We start from the raw sequence: 23,133 nt of genomic DNA, 5'->3' as shown, positions 1-23,133 counted from the left end.
GTAGCAGTGGAGATGGCGTCTGTGACACCACTCACCCCAGAGGAGTTATTCGGTGCCGGAGAACTCAGTGCCAATAGGAACAGGCCACACAGTTCATTTAACAGACGTGTGTGAAGCATCCACCGAGGCCAGGACTCTCCTCGACCCTAGGGAACAATGAATGGGCAATATCACTGCCTCCCTGGAGGTCACGGCACCAAAAGGTGGTCAGAAAGGTCACTTCAGGCAGAGAAACAGCCTGGGGGAAATATACTGACAAGAGCCAGCCCTGAAGTAGAAATCACCCACACGTCCACTAAGTGGTGAGTGGACAAACAAAATGCTCTGTATCCATGCAACCAAGTATTACTCACCTGTAGAAAGGAATGAAGTAATAATACCTGCTACAACATGATGAACCTTGAAAATGTGCTCAGTGGCAGAAGATTCTTGCAAAATGCTGCATATTGTGTGACTTGATTTAGATAAAATGTCCAGAATAGGCAAATCCATACAGACCCAAAGCAGATTATAGGTTCTTGGGAGTGAGGAGATACAGACCTGGGGAGTCGATGATAATGGGCCCTGGGGGAGGTTTCTTTTTAGTCATGACAGTGTTCTTATGTTATGGTGACTGACGGTTGCAGAACTCTGAGTACAGTAAAAATCATTGGATTGAATGCTTTAAATGAGTGAATTGTATGGTTTGTGAATTATGCTTCAATAAAGCTGTTTAACAAAAAAGAACCACTGGACTAAACGGGTAGTGACCCTTAAAGTCATCTTGGTGTGGGTAAGGAGCGAGTGTGCAGAGTCAAGGGTTGAAGGCCCAGGCACGGCCCGTCTTGTGTGCCCTGTCAAGGATCATCATCTTGTCAGGGAAGGAGGTCAGTGAGCCCTGTAAGTGGTGTGGGTATTGCAGGAAAGAGAGTAGGTCGCTAGAGGATCGTCACATCCCAGGTCACATCTGAGTCCCTGGGGTGGTTGCCAAGCATGGGTTCCTGGCTTCACAAAGGAAAGAGTTCAATAGCAAGCCATAGTAAAGTGAAAGAAGGTTTATTCAGGAAAGAAGCATACTCTACAGAGTATGGGTCATCTCATAAGGCAAGATAGTCCCCAGGATATGGGGTTGTCAGTTTTTATAGGCGTAGGTAGTTTTGTAGGCTAATGAGCAGGAGGAGTGTTCCAGCCCTTTTAGGGGAAGGGGTGGGGTTTTCCAGGAATTGGGCCACCACCTACCCTTCGACCTTTACGGTCAGCCTTGGAACTGTCATGGCGCCTTGTGGGTGTGCCACACCTTGCTGATGTGCTATAATGAGTGTATAATGAGGCTTAAGGTCTAGTGGAAGCTGACTCCTGCACATCTTGGATCTATTTGATTCTAATCAATCTACGTTGTGTCCTCAGGCTTTGTCATTCTTTTAAAGGTTGTGCCCCGCCCCGTTCCTGTCTCTTGGGCACCCCTGTACTATAGCTCAGTCGGTAAAGAATCTGCCTGCAAGGCAGGAGACCTGGGTTTGATTCTTGGATTGGGAAGATACCCTGGAGAAGGAAATGGCAACCCACTCTGGTATGCTTGCCTGGAGAATCCCATGGACAGAGTCTGGCAGGCTACAGTCTATGGGGTTGCAAGAGTTGGACACAACTTAGTGACTAACCCATCATACAGTAACAGACTGCATATACCAACACGGTCTTCATTTATTCCCACATCTGTGAAAACAGTGATGACTGGAGCTAGGGGAGCAGTGAAGACTGCAAGTAGAAAACCTGTTGCTCGACAGCGGCAGGTGCCCAGGCAAGAAACAGTGAGAGCTGAATCAAGGGGTAGGAAGGAAAAATGATCTGAGGGGTTGATGGTGAAGGGAGGAAAGGATGAGTCCCAGGATTCTAGCATGGACAAAGGATGCATGTGATCACCAGCTGAGGGGAAGAGAAGCAGATTTTACAGGAAAGGTGAAGAATGTTATTCTTCTATTATAAATGGCATGTTGGTGTCTCCCCAAGATTCATATATCAGAACCCTATTTTTCCACTGTTGATGTTGAAAGCTTGGTGAAGTTGATGCCGAAAGCTGAGCCTCTGTGCACCGGTGCCAAATTGAATCTCAGAGACAGAATTTTAGGTAAAGTAGAAAAGAATAGCTTTATTGCTTTGCCAGGCAAAGAGGACCACAGCAGGCTCCTGCCCTGAAAAACTATGAATCCTCCCCCAGAATGATTTGATGGGGAGTTTTATAGCAAGGGTGGGGTGGCTGATTCGGGTGTATGCAGGTCCTCAGTTCAGTTCAGTCGTTCAGTACTGTCCAAATCTTTCCCAACCCATGGACTGCAGCATGCCAGGCTTCCCTGTCCATCACCGACTCCTGGAGCTTGTTCAAACTCATCCAACCATCTCGTCCTCTGTTTTCCCCCTTCTCCTCCTACCTAAAATCTTTCCCAGCATCAGGGTCTCTTCTAAGGAGTCAGTTCTGTACATCAGGTGGCCAAAGTATTGGAGCTTCAGCTTCAGCATCAGTCCTTCCAATGAATATTCCAGTTCTGATTTCCTTTAGGATTGACTGGTTTGATCTCCCTGCTATGCAATGGGCTTTCAAGAGTCTTCTCCAGCATCACAGTTTGAAAGCATCAATTCTTCAGCGCACAGCCTTCTTTATGGTCCAACTCTCACATCCATACATGATCACTGGAAAAACCTTAGCTTTGACTAGATGGACCTTTGTTGGCAAAGTAATGTCTCTGCTTTTTAACATGCTGTCTAGTTGGTCATAGTTTTTCTTTCAAGGAGCAAGTGTCTTTTAATTTCATGGCTCCAGTCACCATCTGCAGTGATTTTGGAGCCCAAGAAAATAAAGTTTGTCACTGTTTCCACTTTTCCTCCTTCTATTTGCCATAAAGTGATGAGACCAGATAACATGACCTTAGTTTTCTCAATGTTGAGTTTTAAGCCAACTTTTTCACTCTCCTCTTTTACTTTCCTCGAGAGGGTCTTTAGTTCCTCTTCGTTTTCTGCCATTAGAGTGGTATCATTGCATATCTTAGGTTGTTGACATTTCTCCTGGCAGTTTTGATTCCAGCTTGTGCTTCCTCCAGCCTGGCATTTCTCATGATGTACTCTGCATATCAGTTAAATAAGCATGGTGACAATATACAGCCTTGTTGGTCTCCTTTCCCAATTTGGAACCAGTCTGTTGTTCCATGTCCAATTCTAACTGTTGCTTCTTGACCTGCATACAGATTTCTCAGGAGACAGGTAAGGTGGTCTGGTATTCCCATCTGTTTAAGAATTTTCCACAGTTTGTTATGATCCACACAGTCAAAGGCTTTGGCATAGTCAATAAAGCAGATGTTTTTGTGGAATTTCTCTTGCTTTTTCTATGATCTAGTGGATGTTGGCAATTTGATATCTGCTTCCTCTGCCTTTTCTAAATCCAACTTGAACATCTGAAAGTTCTTGATTCACATACTGTTGAAGCCTAGCTTGGAGAATTTTGAGCATTACTTTACTAGCATGTGAGATGAGTGCAACTGTGTGCTGGTTTGAGTATTCTCAAGCAGCATCACATTTCAGGATTTGAAATAGCTCAGCTGGAATTTCATCACCTCCACTAGCTTTGTTCATAGTGATGCTTCATAAGGCCCACTTGACTTTGCACTTCAGGATGTCTGGCTGTAGGTGAGTGATCACACCATTGTGGTTATCTGGGTCATTAAGACCTTTTTTGTACAGTTCTTTTGTGTATTCTTGCCACCTCTTTTTAGTATCTTCTGCTTCTGTTAGATCCATACTGTTTCTTTCTTTTATTGTGCCCATCTTTGCATGAAAGATTCTCTGAGTATCACTAATTTTGTTGAAGAGATCTCTAGTCTTTCTCATTCTATTGTTTTCCTCTATTTGTTGGCTATTTCTATTTCTTTCCTTTATTTTAGATAGTGTATTAAGAAGTAGAGATATCACTTTGCTGATAAAGGTCCAGGTAGTCAAAGCTGTGATGTTTCCTGTAGTCATGTATGGGTGTGAGAGTTGGATTGTGAAGAAGGCTGAGCACTGAAGAATTGATGCTTTCAAACTGTGGTGCTGGAGAAGCCTCTTGAGAGTCCCTTGCACAGCAGGGATAGCAAACCAGTCAGTCCTAAAGGAAATCAACCCTGAATTTTTTTGGAAGGACTGATGAAGCCAAAGCTCCAATACTTTGGCCACCTGATGTGAAGAGCTGACTTATTTGAAAAGACCCTGATGCTGAGAAAGATTGATGGCGGTTGGAGAAGGGGACGAGAGAGGATGAGATGGTTGGATGGTGTCACTGACCTGACGGACATGAGTTTGAGCAAGCTCTGGGCGATAGTAAAGGACAGGGAAGCATGGCGTGCTGCAATCCATGGGGTTGCAAAGGGTCAGACACGACTGAGCGACTGAGCAATGGCAATCGCCCTGATGAGCCTCTCTGCTTGCTTTCACTTGGCCTCAGGTGGTTTTTTAGCTGCTCCTTCCTTGATTGGCAACTGTTGGAATCTGCCCTTTGAAACTCAGGGGGAGGTCCTGGAGGCTGCATTCTGTTCCCTACAAACAGGAAAATGGGAGACAGAAAGTCTTCTGTGTCCCGGACCCCCACGGGATTCTTCTTGGCTTCCCTGTGATGGTGTTAGGAGGTGGGGCTCTTTGGGAAATCAGTGGGGTTGGGTGAAGTCGTTAGGGAGGAGCCCCATGGAAGGATTCGCACGCTTATGAGAAGAGACAGGAGAGAGCTGCTCCCTCCTGTGTCTTCCCTGCACCCCGCCATGTGAGGGAACCGGTAAGAGGGTCCTCACCAGAACCCCACCACGCTGGCACCCTGATCCCAGCCTTCCAGCCTCCAGAGCTGTGAGAGTAAGCTTCCATCATTGAAGCTGCCTTGTCTGTGGAAATTTCTTACCAAACTGACTAAAGCGCTGCTGCCTGGGCGGATTTCAGTGGGGAGCAGAAGACACATCTTGCTTGATGAGAACTGGAGTGACTGGAGCAGTGTCTTTGTCCCATTTACTGTGTCTAGTTCACTGTCTTCTCTCTAGAGCATTTTTTTAACTCTGCAATGAAAAATATATATATTTTTTTCAAATAAAAAGCTAAGTAGTGATCAGAAAGACAAGGAATTCTTGAGATAGCACAACTTTTCAAGTACTAGAAACTTTATTAAACTTTATTACTTTGTAAAAACTTTATATTATTATTGGGAGAGGAGTACTTTTTTGAAAAAGAAATCGTATACATCCCATTAGAAAACAGGTGAGAATGGAGCCTGTCTGCATCCCAGATCCTAGAAGATGGTTCTTCTTGTTACCACTTGGATGAATGGATAAATGTGCTCCCTGGGGTGGGTCGAGTTCTATGGAATCTGAAACTTATACTGTGTGGGGGAGGGTTGAAAAAAAGAATGTGAAGTTAAGACTGTTTAAGTACAGGGCCTTGGAAGGGCCCTCCTTAGCTTTATGACAGGTCTTCCTCTGATTTCAATGACGGTGGCAGAGATGAGTATTAACACACGGTATTTACATGCCTGGCACTCATTCCAAGAGCACACATCAATCCTCACGACAACCTAAGGCACACTGTGCCAGAGATACAGAGGGGCCACCGCCGAGATGACGTGGCTGGGATGTGGAGCTGCTGGGAGAGAGGAAGTGTAGACCAGTAGACTGGGAACAGAGAGCTCCATCTGCCCCAGCGTTCCCCCTGTTAAGGGAAGCCTGGAATCCATCACCAAGCCTCCTGTGGATGCCTTTCACTTCGCCTGTGAAACAGCAATATTGGTGCCAGCTATGAGCCCCTCATTTTGTTGTTCTGAGGTCAGGAGACAGTGTGTGAAAGTGCTCTGTGAAGAGTAAAATGCTTGGAAATAGTTTTTCATTCCAACTCACTATTATAGGTGAGGCTTGAAAGTATAAGTTTTGTTGACTTTTATTGCACTTTTAATGTTTCTAATTTACTTCTTGGACATGATTTTTTTTTTTTTTTGTAGGTTACTTGTCTGCAAGACTTTTTTGGTGACGATGATGTTTTTATTGCATGTGGACCTGAGAAATTCCGTTATGCCCAAGATGACTTTGTCCTGGATCACAGTGGTAAGGCAGTTCAGTGACCATCTTTGTAACCCTGAAGTGGAGGTTTAGGTTTGGCATTTGGTGCATGTTAAGTGGTCTGGTTGTCGAAGAAAGAGGTAATGAAGAGTTAATTTAATTAGATCATCATCTGCTCTCAGTCTTAGTAGAGTCAATTTCTTTGAATTACTAAAAGTAGAAAATACAATGAGGCAGTTATCTAGTTGCAAAAACCAAAAAACCCTAATTCCAAGTAGTTAAATATTTGGGGGTTTTTTTTGCAAGTTGGTTTCTTCTCTTTTTTACTGCATTGTTACACTTTCAAAATTGATTCCTACCTTCTTCCAGAATGGTGCCTTGGCTAGGCCACCTTAAAATATGGATAGTACTGAACCTGAAAATAGTGAATTATACATTTCTCATGTCCATAAAGAGATGTGTAAAAGAATAATAATATGTTAGTGATGATTATCTCAGATTTCTTTGCTCTGTTTCCATCTTTTTAAAAAATAACATGAATTGTTATATATGCAGAAAAAATAAAGCTATTTTCATTGATAAGAAAATCCCTTTCTCTTAATTTTAGCCAAAAAATGGAGTTTTTGACTGTTTAGCAATAACCTCAGTGATTTCAGATGTTATTGATTATGGGAATATTGCTCTACTCTGTTACCTGAAATTTAAACTGATTAGAGTATTAGTGATTATTAGCTGATAGTGAAGTCAACTTCATCTTTAAATGAGATAGAATCATATAGACAAAATGTTTCACAGAGAAGAGAGATGTTAGAGGTTTCAATCCCATGCTTTAATTTCATCAGTGAGGAGAGCTGGCTTTTCAAAAATTAGACTAGTGATAAACCCCTTCCAGTTGCAGTGACTCGACAGTCCAGAATTAGAGAAACATATCACCAAATAAATATGGTGACCCATGAACTTTTAAAAATTCAAGATGATACATGCTATGGTGTCAGACTTCTTTGTGTAATTCTTTCCTGTTATACTATGTCAGTTTTCTGGGGGTGACTTATCTACTGAGTGCTTGGAGCTCATTTATCCACTCTTCTTGGTTTTCCACTTTGTTTTTTTCCCCACAGGTGCCAAATTTCTTGAGGGTTTCTGTAGCATCTTATATCTAGCCCTGCTTTAGATGAGTAATGCCACCAGAAAGACCTTAAAGAATTAGCAATATTATCTGTGTTAATACTCTCACTTGTTCTTGTGGGTTTACTGAAAAAATGTAAATTTACATATCTCTATTTTACATCTTTTTTGACTGTAGCTTAATTTCGTTTCATAATGTTTCTTTGTCAATGTTTATCATTTTGAAAGTTGAGACGTTGAAACTTGGTGTATTTCAGGTTGTAAAGTTAATTTGGGTGGCAACACAGCAATTAAACGTTTATTGAGCACTTACTATGTATATACTAGGCATTGTCCTCAGTGCTTTTATGTTATTATGTTTTAATTTACCTACAGTATTTGAATCATTCATAGGTTTTTGTTGTTTTGGCTACCAATGAGCTCCTATAATTAGAGATAGGTGAAAGTTACTGATTTCTTCCCTCTTGATCTCTAATTACTTAACCTTCTGCAAACTAGGGATAATAATAGGGGCTTTTTCATAAGATTTTGTGAGGGTTAAATGAATTAATATGTGTAAAACAGTTGGAAGGGTGCCCATTACATAGTATATGCTGTTACTGTTGTTGTTAATGTTGTTATTATATCATCACCATTAGGTCATAAAATTTTACTATGAAAACAAGTCTCAGATCTAATTCTGCCACACAGGTGCCTTTATTAGGAGTGATGTCAAAAACTCAGCCTCTGTGCACTGGTGCTGAGTCAAATCTCAGAGACATAGTTTTGGGTGAAATAGAAAAGAATAGTTTTATTGCTTTGCCAGGCGAAAGGGGACACAGTGGGCTCCTGCCTCTCAAAACTGCGTGTCCCAACCCTGGAGGATTTGGTGAGGGGTTTAACAGAAGTTCTTTGACCTGTTCTCAGGTGGTCTTCTGATGAGTTTTTCTGGTTCCTAAAGGTGGTCTTCTCTGGAATGAGGATTGCTGATACCTTCCGTTTACTGGGGGTTTGTTCTGTAAAGAGCTCAGAGACACTGTTCTGTGTGTCCCTTGAGGCAGAACCAGGGCCCTGGCCTGAATCTGCACAGCTGTTTCTTGGCTGCCCCTCCCTTGCCTCTTCATTGCCTTCCTTCCCTGACTAGCAACTGTTGGAACCTGCCCTTTGGAGCTCAGGGAAGGTCATGGAGGCTGGAGTCTGTTCCCTACAAGCAAGAGGGGGCCGGGGGTGGAGGGGACAGGGAAAGGTTTCCATGCCCAGGAGCTTCCACAGGGTCCTGTTTGGGTTCAGAAGGCACAGATTAAAAAAAACAAGATCTGTTTAACTTGTAATCTTGATGAGTCCCAACTCTGTCCTTTTATACTTCTGACAACATCTTGCATTAAAAAATCATTCAAAATTCATAGAATTTAGGTAACCTAGTCTTAGGGCCAAATCCTGTGTTAATGAGCTGGGTGCAGGGCTTGCTCAGATTCCTAAACCTTGGGGTGGTTCTGGTTATTAGCTCTCTAGGGTTACACATCCTGTTCATGAAAGAGTGGCGGTGCCTTTAGGAAGGTTCTAACTAATCCACACACCACTCCTTTCAACACTGGAATACTTTCTAACATCTATAATGCTCATTAACTAAACTGCTGTTGCTACAGCCCCCTTGGAGTAAGGTTTTGATTAGAGTCTTTCAGATGCTAACTAGCCTCCCCTGGTGTGTATTTTGCTGATTAGTGTACTTCACTTGTTAATTTATTGTCCCTGGGGGTATAGATTAAAACCAACCCATATTTTAATCTTTCTGCATAAATTGAAGTATTTTAATGTGAATTTGACAATACGTTATATAATTTAATCCTTATAACAAGCCTGTTAAGCAGATTTAGCCTCATCCAAATTTCACAGGGAGAGAAAACGGAGACTTAGACCTAAGCTAAGTGCACCAGTTAGCAAAGTCACACCCATGATTCATCCCAAAGCTGCAGGACTCCAGAACCCACCTTCTTTATTGTTTGAATTGGAAGTGATTATTTTAGCTGTGTAATTAGTTCTGGTACTCTGTGTGCTGATTTGTGTTCCCTGGTAGCTGGTAAAGAATCTCCCTGCGGTGCAGCAGGGAGACCTGAGTCCAATCCCTGGGTTGGTAAGATCCCTTGGAGAAGGAAAAGGCTACCTACTCCAGTATTCTGCCCTGGAGAATTCCATGGACTGTATAGTCCATAGGGTCACAAAGAGTCAGAGATTATTGAGCCACTTTCACTTTCACATGCTGATTTATTTGGCAATTTGTGGAAAGAACAAAGCCATTATTTAAAGCTGGTTCCCTCATTTTTGATACTTTATACTTTGGGCAGATGGAAAATAAGCAAGGGGTTCATAGATTAGAATCCTATAGCCTTTCAAATTAAGATTAGCTGAGTTGGAGAGAACTCTTTATTATAGCCTTTGCCTATCAATGCTGTTGATCAATAATAATAAGTTGCACATGTGGAGATTAGGTTGTGTGTGTGAATCAAATTTTCTTGATTGAGCACTTACTATGTATGGATTTCCCTATTAAGGACTCCCTCTGGAACAACGGCACCCCACTCCAGTGCTCTTGCCTGGAAAATCCCATGGACGGAGGAGCCTGGTGGGCTGCAGTCCATGGGGTCGCTAAGAGTCAGACACGACTGAGCAACTTCACTTTCTCTTTTCACCTTCATGCATTGGAGAAGGAAATGGCAACCCACTCCAGTGTTCTTGCCTGAAGAATCCCAGGGACGGGGGAGCCTGGTGGGCTGCCGTCTATGGGGTCGCACAGAGTTGGACACGACTGAAGCGACTTAGCAGCAGCAGCAACAAGATGAATGACAAGGTCTGAAGCCTAATTTACGAAAATCTCAGGTGTGCTTTGGGGATGGATGCTTTGTATATAAAAGTCATTCAACAGTAATAAGATGATCTGGTAATGGTTTTAGGCACTAAACTACCGGAATGTGGTCTTTCTTTGGTTAGAATTAAAACTAGATCTCTTTAAAGTGCTTTCCTTTCTTTCTAGAGTGCCGTGTCTTGAAGTCTTCTTATTCTCGCTCCTCAGCTGTTAAATATTCCGGATCCAAGAGCCCTGGGCCTTCCCGACGCAGCAAGTCACCGGCTTCAGGTAGTTACGGGGAAGGAAGCGGGTAGTCACAGACGGAGCATGTTCTTCGGTTTTCTTTAGTATGAGTTGGTAGTCGTGCCCATCCTTGTATGCAGCCAGGTTCCAACATAACATGTAGATGGCATGATTTTTAGATCAAAAATTTTAAGTCTGTTTCTCCAAGTTATAACAAGTGTCCTAAGATACTTGTTCTGACACATTTTCTCAAGAGCAATCTTACCTAGATTCTTTTTCTGGTATTTACGTAGAAGTGTTTCACATTTTGACCACTGTGTCTGCATTTTAATCTTTTTTAAATGGATATTTTCTTCTCTTATTGGTTTAAAGCATAAGCCAGTACACCCACCTAGCAAAACTGTTTCCTTGCTAAGGTTCCACAGGCTTTTCCTTCGTTAAGCAATTTAAGCAATAATTACTGTTGGAAGTAATACTGCTTATTTCAGAGTCAGACTCACCTCTACTTTTCTTTCAGATCCTAAGCCTATAGATCTGTCATAATTTTGACAGCCTTTGACATTTTTAAAAAATTAAAATGTCCCCCAAATCTTGATATTTTGATACTATAAGGCTCGCTTATAGTATGCTAATATTGTTTCCCATTAAGAAAAGGGTTGTGGAAAAACATGATTTTACATGTGAGGAATCTAGAACCTGTGAAAGTAATATGAATAAAAACTGTCTGAAGCCTCAACCTGTCTATAAAATACTGAGTTTGGGGGGTTTCTGTTGCTCCATCTTCCACACCAACCCCACCCCACCTTTCTTTAGGTGGGATAGTTTCCCTTCTTTCCGTGTGCACGTTTATTTTATTATTTTTTTTAGGAATTTTATACATATTTTCATTTATTTAATCTTCTCAGTAACTCTAAATTTAGATATAATTATTCTCAATGTAGAAATGAAGAAATTAAAAGAGATTCTTAGTAAGACTCTGAATGGCCTCACTCCCAAAGCCCCCAGGCGTCCTTAATGCCACATTTTCTCTTATGTTGCTGAGCTGATTCACTATTGTGAGGCATTTGGGGTTATTTCTGATTTACTGTAGTGATAATTCTATCCCATAAAAATTTGTTGTAACCCTAATCATCCTGGGTCGTGTGCACGTTTAGACCTGCCGAATAACTGCTCTCCTTACTTCTCCCCCTTTTTGACACTGAATATGTACAGTAAAGAGGGGTGGCCATTACTCCAGTGCCTACTCTACAGCCAGATCCCCAGGTGAGCAGGAGAATTACGGCTTTGTCGCTCTGCTGGGTTCTTTGTTTTTGTCTTCTGCCGCCTTTTCTGTTTCCTTTTGCTCCATTTCCATGGCTGTATCTGGCTTGTACCAGTGGACATCTGTGCTGCGGCAAGTGCGTCCTGCTTCGGCTCCCTTGCTTGTTAGAGAGCCAGGCGCCTGCAGGAGGGAGCCCTGCGTATAGTCTGCGTGCAGCCACAGTACACGGTGATAGGGGAGGCGCAGTGCTTCAAGGGGTCTGTCTTCAAGTTAATTTTGGAAAATAATCTGTTACCGAAAAAGGCTAAGGGTTGTCGGTAATACGAAAATGGCCATAGAAGCAATTCTGCTCCTTCCCTTCTTGTCACTCTGGAGTCGGTAAGCCCAGTATTCTCTCTCTAAAAATATTGGCAATATGAGTATCTTTAATCGAAAGCATCTCTATGATGTTAAGCTTATTTCAGATCATATTTTGCTTTCTGTAAAGTATTGGGTGGGCCGCAAAATTTGTTTTTTAAGATCAAAGGGAAAAATCCAAATGAACTTTGGGGCCAATCCAATATTTCAAATGCTGGGAAAGCTAACATAACATGAAATTTGCATGAATACACTTCACTGGGTTTACTATGTGGTAGATGTAGACTTTTGTCGGGTTCTTAGCTTTTGTTTTAGTGGTGGCTTTCCAGATGCTTATCATATAACTAAAATAACTAAATAAGAGTGGAGAGAGTGGTTCAAAGATCACATATTATGATTACTCTAATTTTGGCTACCCGCGGTCTAAAGAGGGAAATTAATTAAAAACACGTTTCATAGCCATACTTGTCTTGCGGACCAACTGCTTCACAGAATAATGTAATAAATGTATAAATCTTCTTAACTAGAATTTGAGATGCTTAAATAAAGTGATTTAAGAAAATCTTAATATTTCAATTCCTCAGATTTTCAACTGAGTCCATATTTGGATTTGGGTTAATCAAGTTTATCTTAAACTAACAAGTAAGAGTTGTGAGATGTAAACCACATCTCCATGGTTAAGTGACTTCTCTAAAAGAGATTAATCCAAAAGGATGTTCAATACATACTATATAGTTATAAAAAATAGTTTTGTGTTATTAAAAGCCACAGAACCCAGATGGATAACTTGCTTTTACAGGCACTTTTGCTGTAGTGTACCCGTTACCATTTAGAACATTCCATGGGACTCCCTGGAATTTCAAACAGAGCAATAACTTTGTAAACATAATCTTGTGCTTTTTCATTATTGGGACAGAAGTGCTCCCATCATTGAACTCTTCTGATTGACTAAATCCCTCCATAAAACTCACATTTATCAAAATAGCTAAACAGTATGCAGTAAGTACATAGACATTAACCCGGGTAACCCAGTGGAGAAAGGGAAAGCTGCTCAGTCGTGTCCCGCTCTTTGTGACCCCATGGATTATACAGTCCATGGAATTCTCCAGGCCAGAATACTGGAGTGGGTAGCCTGTCCCTTCTTCAGGGTATCTTCCCAACCCCGGGGTCAAACCCAGGTCTCCTGCATTGCAGGCAGATTTTTTGCCAGCTGAGCCACAAGGGAGGCACAAGAATCCTGGAGTAGGTAGCCTGTCCCTTCTCCCGGGGATCTTTCTGACCCAGGAATCAAACTGAGGTCTCCTGCATTGCAGGCGGATTCCTTACCACCTGAGCTACAATAGTCACCATAATGTGAGCATTTAAAATTCTCACTTAAGGTTTCTAGCTTGTGACTCTTTGTCCATCCGGATAAAAAGTGTTCAGAGCAAGCGAACAAGAAGGCCCCACGTCAATTTCTTACCTTACAGTTGAGGGAAGGGTGGATAAAAGCCTTATTTGGGGGAAAGAAAATCCAGGTCTACTGAAGGAGAGGGAGCGTCCCAGAGATGCTGGGCGTTGTCCACCTTCCTGTTGGGGCAGCAGTGTCAGGGCAGAGAGCCCAGGGTGACCTTGTCCCAGCTTCCAGTTACCTTCCCGGAAATGGAGCAATGTACCAAGAAAAATGACATTAAGAGATCACTAGACAGCTTGCTTGTTTGTTTGTTTTGAGTCTTTGAAATGCTATCAGAAACTTAGAGAGCTGTCTATGGCTTAGTGTCTCCAGGATGGGAGTTATTTAAGGGTAAATATGAACATGTATATGCAGATACCAGTTCAATCCCTGCCAGTGAGTTTTCTTAAGAAATTATGTTTAGGCAAGAGGTGTATTTTTAGAGACATTGGTTGGCCACAGGGATTACCATTTGCAGGAACTAATTTTTCTTCTTTAGTCCTTTTCCCATCACTGCTGCAGGGAAATCTTTGATTGCAGAGTGATTTCTGAAGATCAGTGAAAGGTAACAACACTTGGGGAGGGGAGGACCTGAACAGGTAGTTGTGTTGAATGAAGAGGAAATGGAGCCAGACTCAGTTTCAGCTCCTAGCAATCTCACTAGCTCATAGCTCGTAAATATCTCTTTTCTATGTGGATTCCTACCACCAGTTCCCTTTAAAGAGAATTTTTTGAAAGAAACAGCACTAATTGAAGTGTGACTTTATTGAAAAATAAGCAGGACTGTTGAATAAGAAGTTTCTAATTGACTGTAGTTATTTGTGTTGGACTTGTGCTATAAATACCCACATATGTTTGTTCAGAAAATCTAGATATTGATTTATGAATGAGTGGTTTTAAACTAGAAAAGTTAAAGTTTGGTAATTGAAAAATAACTGTAAAACTTTTGCATCTTTGCTGAATTTTTACAGTGAGCCATACAATAAACAAACAAGAGTGATTAATCTCATCACAAATATTATGCTTATTGATCCAGAATTCTGCCTCCTTTCAAGGACTGGTGCTCAGTTTTTTGAGGTCACCTTTTCAGGAGTTTTGCATTTTGCTTTTTATACTTAATAGCATCATTTAAAATAACAGTTGTCTGCTCCCTTGTATTAAAAAGATGTTTTAAAAAGGAAATGGACTTTACTTGTCTTTCCATAGAGACGAATGGCAGTTTTCATCTCCTTGGGGTAAAAGCTTTGAGAATTAATGATAAAACGGGTTAAAAGAACTCCCTAGAAAAGGAAAAAAAAAAAAACAAAACACCAGTACCAGATGTTAACTAATAGCTTTGTGAAATTACAACAGAAGTGGTATAATTAGGAATAAGCCTGAGTCACAGTGGGATGTGTGACTAGCACTGTATAGTTAGTGTAAAATCTGCAAGCTCACCCTCTCCTGGAAGCCGCAATGGCCATGCTTTGCCTCACCTAGTCTCTAAACTGAGCTTTCAACCTAGGAAGTGTACGGAAGTTTAGAGGAGGGTGTCAGAGAAACCCACCAAGATTTGCTAAATACTGGGAAAATTAAGCTAAGAAGACAAGAAAATGGAAGGACTCAGAAATAACTAGTCCAGATAAAAAGAAATTGGAAGAGTGCCTTTTATGACCTTTAAACAAATAAGTGGGTATTACAGGGGGAAATGACCAATAATTTTCTTTTTCCATTAAAAATACCCTTAGGATATGTGTTAGAATTATTGTATTGTGGAGTTGATCTGGGAGAGACAGAGAAATGCCTCAGTGATTCAGGTCTTGTGGACAGGTTATAGGACAGCCTTCCGAGTGAACAGTTACAAATATGAGAGCCATGCATTCCTCTACCCTCGCTGGCATGCAGGATTTGTGGACAAGTTCCCGTTCACATCTCAAACTCCATAACGTTTTATATATTTGTTTATGTTACTGCTGGAAAACTATTATTGAAAATCCAGTTTCACTGCTTATTTGCCTGATACTTTGTCTGCAATGCAGGAAGACACATTGTTTTTGCTTTTTGCTGAGTTGCCATCTGCTTTGAGCTTTCAGTGAGTCGGAGCTCCGTTGGAGCTGTGTGGGGCACGTGCTTAGTGTCTCTGCCCGGCCTGGTGGCTCTGGGTTCTGACGACCTCTCTCTCCTTTGCTGTCTCGTGGTCAGTTAATGGAACTCCCAGCAGCCAGCTCTCCACTCCTAAATCGACGAAATCCTCCAGCTCCTCTCCAACCAGCCCAGGAAGTTTCAGAGGACCAAAGGTATGAAATAGGATATGTGCCGTGTTCGTGTGATTCCGTTCTGCTGCATAATTTAGTGGTTAGTTTGTTCCGGGACTTGGGTACAGTAACAAATCAAAAAGGAAAGAAGTTAGGATTTGGAGCCAGGAAGACTTGACTTTGGATCCTGTATCCTTTTTGTATCTCGTAATTTGGGTCAATTTACCTAACTCTTCTGAGCTAAAGTGTTCCCATCTCTCAAATGGGAATATAAAATTATGGTTAGGGTTGAACATGATGTGGTTTTATATCAGTAAACAGTAGTTTTCCTATTATAATCAGAATAATTTGCAATGGCAAAGCTTTGGAGATTGATTCTTTTTAGAAATCTCATTTAGAAACCATGATTCTTTTTAGAAATCTCATTTAAAATTCATGATTTTAATATTGTTACCATAATTCGACTATGTAAAAGTCTAAAATAGAGTGAAATTCTAGTATAATACTTATATACAGAAGTTAGTAACACAAGAAAAATATGTTCATTTTGGTGAAGAACTTAGAAATAAATCTTAGGTTTTGACTCTGATCTCCTGAAAATATGAACAGTAATTTAACATGATTAAGCAACTGGTTTAATATGTATTTTATCTAGTGGAGAAGACTGATGAGTGAAACCAAATTTGCAGAATTTCAATAAGTTTAATTTGACTTAGCTCTCAGTAGTTTAAATTTGTGAGTAAATTTGCCTGATAAAATAGCGGTACTTTTTTTTTTTTTAATTGAAGGATGATCACTTTACAGAATTTTGTTGTTTTCTGCCATACATCAACATGCATCAGCCATAGGTATACATATGTCCCCTCCCTTCTGAACCTCCCTCGCACCTCCCTCCCCATCCCACCCTTCTATATTGCTACAGAGCCCCTGTTTGAGGTCCCGGAGTCATGCAACAAATTCCCATTGGCCATCTATTTTACATACGGTAATATAAGTTTCATGTTACTCTCTCCATACCTCCCACCCTTTCCTTCCCCCACTCTCCCACCCTGTCTTCCTAAATCTGTTCTCTGTCTTTTTCTCCATGGATGACCTGCAAATAAATTAATCAGTACCATCTTTCTGGATTCCTTATATATGCATTCATATATGATATTTCTCTTTCTGACTTACTCTTGGAGTGTTTAGTTGACATTGGACGTATCTTCGTGGTGACAAATACATTCTCTAAAGTTGGTGACCCAAACGTTTCAGGTATCATCCAAGTGGGAAATTTTCTTTCCCTTAAGGATGTTGAAAAACATTTTCACTGGTAAAGTGAAAGATAAAAGGCCCAGCGTCCCTTGTGAATTCTGGGTGGGAACCCGTTGGGCTGGCAGGGCAGTTGGTCTGTGGGTTCTCCTTGCCGGCCGGGCTATGTTCTCCATCTGACACTCTGGTGTGCTTGTCGGGTCCTGAGAACGTTGTCTACCTCCAGAGTGAACTTGCTATATTCTTGTCTAAGTGCCTGACATCAATAACAGACATTTCCACTGGAAAAGGACAGATCATCTGGTTTTGTGCCTGCTTGCTTATGTATGTTGGCAGAATTTGGAGGGACCAATAGTCAGTTTGGGATTTGGAACACAGAGCTCTAGGTAACCTCTAACTGCTGGAAGTTTCTTATCTCTATCAAAAGAACTGGCCATTTTCTGAAGTGCTAAATCAGCTTAGGTCAGGGCTTAATATGATTTCAATGGAATTCTTTAATATCAACTCCAAAAGAAAAGGTGTATCAATTAAAAATCACTAATGTAATTATTTTCCGCTTTTCTTTCCCAGCTTGTTTTCCCCAGAATAGATTGGAGGTGCTCTGTGTTCTAATCCAGGTAACTTTCAAGAAAGTGAAGTGAAGTGAAGTCACTCAGTCATGTCCGACTCTTTGTGACCCCATGGACTGTAGCCTACCAGGTTCCTCCCTCCCTGGGATTATCCAGGCAAGAGTACTGGAGTGGGTTGCCATTTCCTTCTCCAGGGGATCTTCCCGACCCAGGGATCGAACTCGGGTCTCCAGCATTCCAGGCAGATGCTTTAACCTCTGAGCCACCATTGAAATAAAAATCAAGTCGATTTACCTTATTTCCAGCTTTGATTGTTTTATCCTTTACTAAAGCAAAAGCTAGCGATTCCTAGTGCTGGTGATTGTCAACCGACGCAGACCCAAACAAAGCTTTCCAGTGGCCCACCTCCAGGGCTCACTTGATTTCTCCCCCGGCTGTTGCTGGAGGCAGGACTGCTGTGATCCTTGGCCTCTGGCCATCCCAGAAGGGTACCTTAGACCGTGCTCTCCTGGGTCTTGGTTGGTTCCCCCTTTTTTATTATCCATTGGCGATGTAGACTCTTGTCTGTCTTCCTCATCTGTCTTCAGCTTTTAGACCACAATTGTTCTTTCCTGTGGATGCCACCAGGTCAGTTGATGCTGCTATGCTCTGATACAGACTCATTCTTTTACACATGTGCACATACTTGGAGGAGATCACTCACAGATGTGGAAATCTGAAGTGAAGAGTTGGGCTTCTTTTTTAATAGTACAGTAATAGTATAATAATTTTTTAACAAGTATTTATTTTTGGCTGTATCAGGTTTTAGTTGCAGCACTTAGGATCTTCACTGTGGCACGTGTGTGCCTACTAAGCCACTTCAGTTGTGTCTGACTCTTTGCAACCCTATGGATTGTAACCCACTAGGCTCCTCTGTCCCTGGAGTTTTCCAGGCAAGAATACTGGAGAGGGTTGCCATGACTTCCTCCAGGGGATCTCCCTGTTCAGGGATCAGACTCGAATCTCTTGTGTCTCCTGCATTGGCAGGCAAGTTCTTTATCACTGGTGCCACCTGGGAAACCTCTCTGGCACACAGGCTCTCTAATTGTGATGTACAGGCAGGGTTAGCTGCCCTGTGGCAGGGGATCAAACCCATGTGCCCTGCATTACAAGGTGGATTCTCAACCACTGGGCCACCAGGCAAGTCCTCCAGTCGGACTTTTAAGACATGCTAACAAGGTTTAATAAGATTGCAGAGACATTAGATAAAATCATTCCCAACTACAATAGATACATCTTAGTGTCTAGAGTAACCTCAGAATTCACGGTAAGTGCTCACGGATTATTCATTGATGCAGAAAGAGATGAAGAAAGTTACAGGAAATGCTGATTCCTGGTCAAGACTGACATTGAAATCACCAGTAAGATAAAGGCTAACAGTCCTTTCATGACCTCCTACCCCTTCCTTTCTCCTCCAGCACACCTGAGGCTTGGCTGACAGCTGTGAGACCGCCTCTGGGTTTCTTTTGATCATCTGTAAAATAAGAACATTTGACTTTAGAGGAGTCCTACAGTGCTAAGATTGTAGTTCTTGTAAGTTGTCCAAAAACCTGTCTAGGATGCTGAGGAATCCATTCTTCTTCTTCTCACTCAAGCTGATATAGACTCACTGAATCTCACATTAAATATTTGAAGCTAAGCAAGTCTCTGCTACACCCATCAGCTGTTCGGACATAAAGCTAAATATCTGTAGCCCCTGCCTGTTCCCGGGGGTCATACTTTGTGGGCATTCATTTCATTGCAGATTACCCACAGTCGTGGTGTGCATTGTCCTTGGATGAAAACTTGCCTTGGAAACACTGCAGCTTAGGCGTGCTCCTTACTGTACAAAACACCCTCATTTTGATGTCACTGTAAGGCTCTAGTCAGCGTCTGTCCACGTTTGCATTATTTTCCTCTATTAAGTGACATTACACATGGAGAATTACAGATAATTATCAGGTGTTAGTGCTAGGTTTTTTCCTTCCCCTTCATTTAAAATAGCTCATTAAGATCCATTAAGAGGGGATGTCTGACAGTGGAGGGCCGTTCTTCATGGGCAGCAGCTCTTTACTCCTGTTTATCCTACTTGGATGCTTTTATGGCTTTGTGGGGAGTCTTTTTCCAGAGCACTGACAGACGCAGGCAGTGCGGGCCAGGACAGCACAGGCGGGAGCGGGCGCTCCCGTCGTTCTCCCAGGACGCAGCCTTGGGCACAGGGCCTCCTCCCCGCCCCTCCCCCGTCTTGGCTTTACTTAACAGGGGCTTTGGCAAAGGTGAGCAGCATTTGCTATTTCGTCACAACCCACCACCCCCTCACCTTGTGGCAGATTCTGGGAACCATTCTGGCGTTTGGGTGGAGACACTAAAATAATTGAAAATGAAAAATAATGACCTCATGATGTTTAATCTCTGACTCCAGGGCGGCACTGGTGTTTTTATTTGCTCCTCGAAAAACGTGGGTATTCAGAAGCAGCTCCCCCTCCCCCGCAAAATGCCCTCATTGCTTTCCGGGTAGACAACTCCGCTCCATTCAGATGTGTTCGAAGAAGGTCAGGCTCTCTAAGGGGCTGGACCAAAGGCAGGAGAGGAAGCAAAGCTTTCCTCAAATTGTGTCTTTTGCAAGGTGGGGCTGTTGAGAAATAGGGTGGCGACCAAGTCATTAAGGTTCTTTAAACCTAAAAGTGAACGATGTTAGGACAACTGAGACTTACTTGTTCCTCGGTTATAACGTGCTGGTTTTGCTGGATAGTTACCTAAAATCATACAGTGTGGAAACCAGAAGTGACCCTGGATATTTTAGTTCATCTTCATCTTATAGATGGAGAATCTGACAGAGATACGAAGTGAGTTGCTCAAGTCCCAGTGGCCAGTTGGGATCTCTGACCCTCTCCAGCGCTTCATCCCTAACCTTTGACCTTCCCCGACCCCCCATGGGCCTGCTTCCATGACCCCAGCACAGGCGCCACTTGGAAAGCTGTGCTGCACAGGTCTTTTAGGAGGGGAGTGCCTGGGTTTAGAAGCTCTGAATAAAACTGGACTGTAAGACTGGGGAAGGAACAGGGAGAGGGGAGGGTTGAGAAAAGGGATCCTGGGCTGGGGGAGAGGCTGGGTGGAGGGAGGGGGAAGGTGGAGGAGAACGCCTGTTGACAGGCCTTCCTGGGAGACTTTGGAAGAGCTTGTTCATCGTATGCAGTGATGATTCTTTTCAGGTGAAATGGTTACGCTGTGTGACCAGCAGTTCTGCCCGACCCCCTAAGGCTTAGTGGAATGACAGAGGCTGCAGTAGGTTAGGGTTACTGGTTTCCTTTGGAAGCCAGCAGTGGAGCTGAGTGTGGTCGAGATCGGCACCGGTTGGAAACGGATGCTGTGGTCCTGGCCCAGCAAGCACGGGGTCCTGGATGTGGGATCATGTTCCCCGGTGGTCCTGTGACCACAGGTCGTGAGCACTGTGGCATGACTGGGACTTGAAAGTAGGTCATGCACGTGACCGCTCCTTGCCCCGAGGACACAGTGAGAAAGCAAGGCTGGCCTGCTGGGTGCTTGGAACTTTGTCCTCAGACCAGAAATTCATAAAGCAGGCTGCTGGGGCTACTGGGCAGGTCCCCATGGGCCACGTTCCCCAGAACCTAGACCCTAGGGCTGAGGTTGGCCTTGATTTTTGTATCGATTTGGGGAATCTGGGTTTTCTAAACACAGGGCCCCTCTTGTTGACAGTCATGCAGGGAGGAGACATTTTTGCAGCCAGAAACGGGCCACCTCCATGGCTCCAGGCTGCCCACCTCATTCAGGCATCTGGGGAGTCAGGCTGTCCTAGGCCTGTGTCAGGAGGGCACACGTCTCCTCAGGACTCTTGTTTATTTTCCTGTTATTCTCCTTGTTGTTCAGTCGCTGAGTTGTGTTCTGCTTACTTAGTAGAATTTTCTGTGAAAGTCCAATCTGCCCCAGTTGAGAGAGGCCCCCTTAAGCCCTAGGGTGAAGGCAGAGACAGCACCCCCTGGCATGCAGTCACATAGGGTGAGACGCTCTGAGAAGGGTGAGCCCCCGGGCCCCTGGTCTGAGACGGACACAAGAGGCTGATGTGGTTCAGCACGGGAGCTCGGAAACTGGGCTGTCCAGGTTCCGTCTTGGCTTGACCACTCGCTAGCTGTGTGGCCTTGCACAAGTCACATCACCCTTATCTGGGACCTGCTGCACAGGGTTGAGCTTAACTGATTAAATATAAAGAAAGCACTTAGAATAACTTTGTTATTCTATTATGCTATTGTTATTCTTTTATATTCTGTTGTCCCAGTTATATTACCAGAAGCATTGGGGTGTCCAGGTTCAGTTTTCACATCAGAGAAGTTTCACTTAGGGAAAAAGAAATTGATATGCAATGAGGTAAGAAGAAGGAAAGAGAAAGTGAGAGAAATCAGACTTCTCTGCTGATATTATTGCCTTCTGTGCTTTCCTGTTATGACTTGCCCTCCCAGCCCTACCTTTGTCTCTGTTTTCCTGCCCTCTCTTAAAAGTTTTTGAATTTATTTATTTTGTGCTGCATTGTGGCACACACACTTAGTTGCCCCTAGGCCTGTGGGATCTCAGTTCCCCGACCAGGGATCAAACCCACGTCCCTTGCATTGGAAGGTAGATTCTTTACCACTGGACCAGCAGGGAAGTCCCTTCCTGCTCTCTCGACATAGTTCAACCCTATTAGTAATCTATAGGTAATATTGTTAGTAACAAGCTATCCCCAAATTTAGCAGCTTAAAAGAACAATGAAAAATTATCTCCCCCTACAGTTCTTGTGGGTCAGGAATTCAGGGACAACTTAAGATCTTAGGTGGGGTTGTAGCTGTGCCCCAGGGCTGCAATCACCCGAAGCTTGACCAGGAACAGAGGATCCCCTCCCAAGGTGACCTGCTCACTTGGAGGCAAGTTGTGCCAGCTCTTGGCAGGAGGCCTCAGTTCCTCACTGGGTGGATTCCTCCGTAGGTTGGCTTCAGTATCCTCAGAATGTTGCAGCTGTGTTTCCTGAGAGTGAGCAAGCTGAGAGAGCGCGCTAGGTCCTGTCTGTGACCTAGCCTCGGATGTCGGGGACAGCGTCGTTTCCATCAGAGCTTAGGAACTGGAGATGTCAGTCCCGTTGAGTGTGGGAAGGGACTCCACCCCGGCATGACCATCAGAGCCTGGGGACTGGCCTGGAGACTGGCTCTCACACCCCTTCTGCCTGCTTTCAGCTCGCCCAGAATCTCTCTCCTGGGCTGCCCCTGCTCCCTCAGTAGCTCTCTCCCTGTAAATCTCACTGCTGCCTTCTCTTTGCAGCCCTTTTACTCTGCAGACCATCATCCCTGCCCATTGTTTTCTCTCCCCACCACCACTGACATTTTCTTCTCTTAATCCCCGTCTTCTGGATCCTCCATTTTCTCCTTGACCTCAGCCTGTGATCTCCTGTTTCCTCTGCCCAAGTTCCTCGGAGCCCCTTCGATCTAGCCGATAACCTTCCCTTCAGGAATATTTACTGTGTTTAAATCACAGCGTTTTCTTCAGGACAGATAGGCAATAAAGAGTACTAAATGTGTCATCGGCTGCCAGATGGATGAAGAAAGCATTGCCCTGAAATTTAATTCATCATCCACGTCCCACTTTAAGACTTTCAAGGCTGTAGTAATTCAAGGCTTCAGAGTGAGGGGCACATCTGTGGACACCGGGGCTGAAACGTCTCACGTTTTGATGCTGACGCGTATGCCCAGGGGCTGTCTGCTGTGAGCATTCTTGTTGGTTGAAAGAAGAAAGGGAAAAAAGGAC

The 23,133-nt window shown here is 43.3% G+C and overlaps 1 protein-coding gene across 5 annotated transcripts in view; it reads left to right on the top strand.

Moving 5' to 3' along the window:
• Window positions 1–23,133, top strand: part of DCLK2 (doublecortin like kinase 2) — a 189,035-nt gene that overhangs the window by 116,794 nt on the left and 49,108 nt on the right. For 3 of the 5 annotated variants that reach the window (XR_005723036.1, XM_040251470.1, XM_040251473.1), the window contains exons 3-6: window positions 5,975–6,077; window positions 10,165–10,266; window positions 11,434–11,484; window positions 15,453–15,547. Coding sequence is in view for 3 of the 5 variants with exons in the window: in XM_040251470.1 (XP_040107404.1) it covers window positions 5,975–6,077; window positions 10,165–10,266; window positions 11,434–11,484; window positions 15,453–15,547 (351 nt within the window). In the remaining 2 variants the exon portion in view is untranslated. The remainder of the gene's footprint in view (window positions 1–5,974; window positions 6,078–10,164; window positions 10,267–11,433; window positions 11,485–15,452; window positions 15,548–23,133) is intronic. The other 2 variants (XR_005723037.1, XM_040251471.1) reach the window with 1 other exon arrangement.

The sequence above is a fragment of the Oryx dammah genome, unplaced genomic scaffold (genome assembly GCF_014754425.2).
Source record: "Oryx dammah isolate SB20612 unplaced genomic scaffold, SCBI_Odam_1.1 HiC_scaffold_12, whole genome shotgun sequence".
Classification (NCBI taxonomy): Eukaryota; Metazoa; Chordata; class Mammalia; order Artiodactyla; family Bovidae; genus Oryx; species Oryx dammah.
The sequence above is the reverse complement of the archived record's forward strand: the minus strand, read 5'-3'. Positions and strand labels throughout refer to the sequence as shown.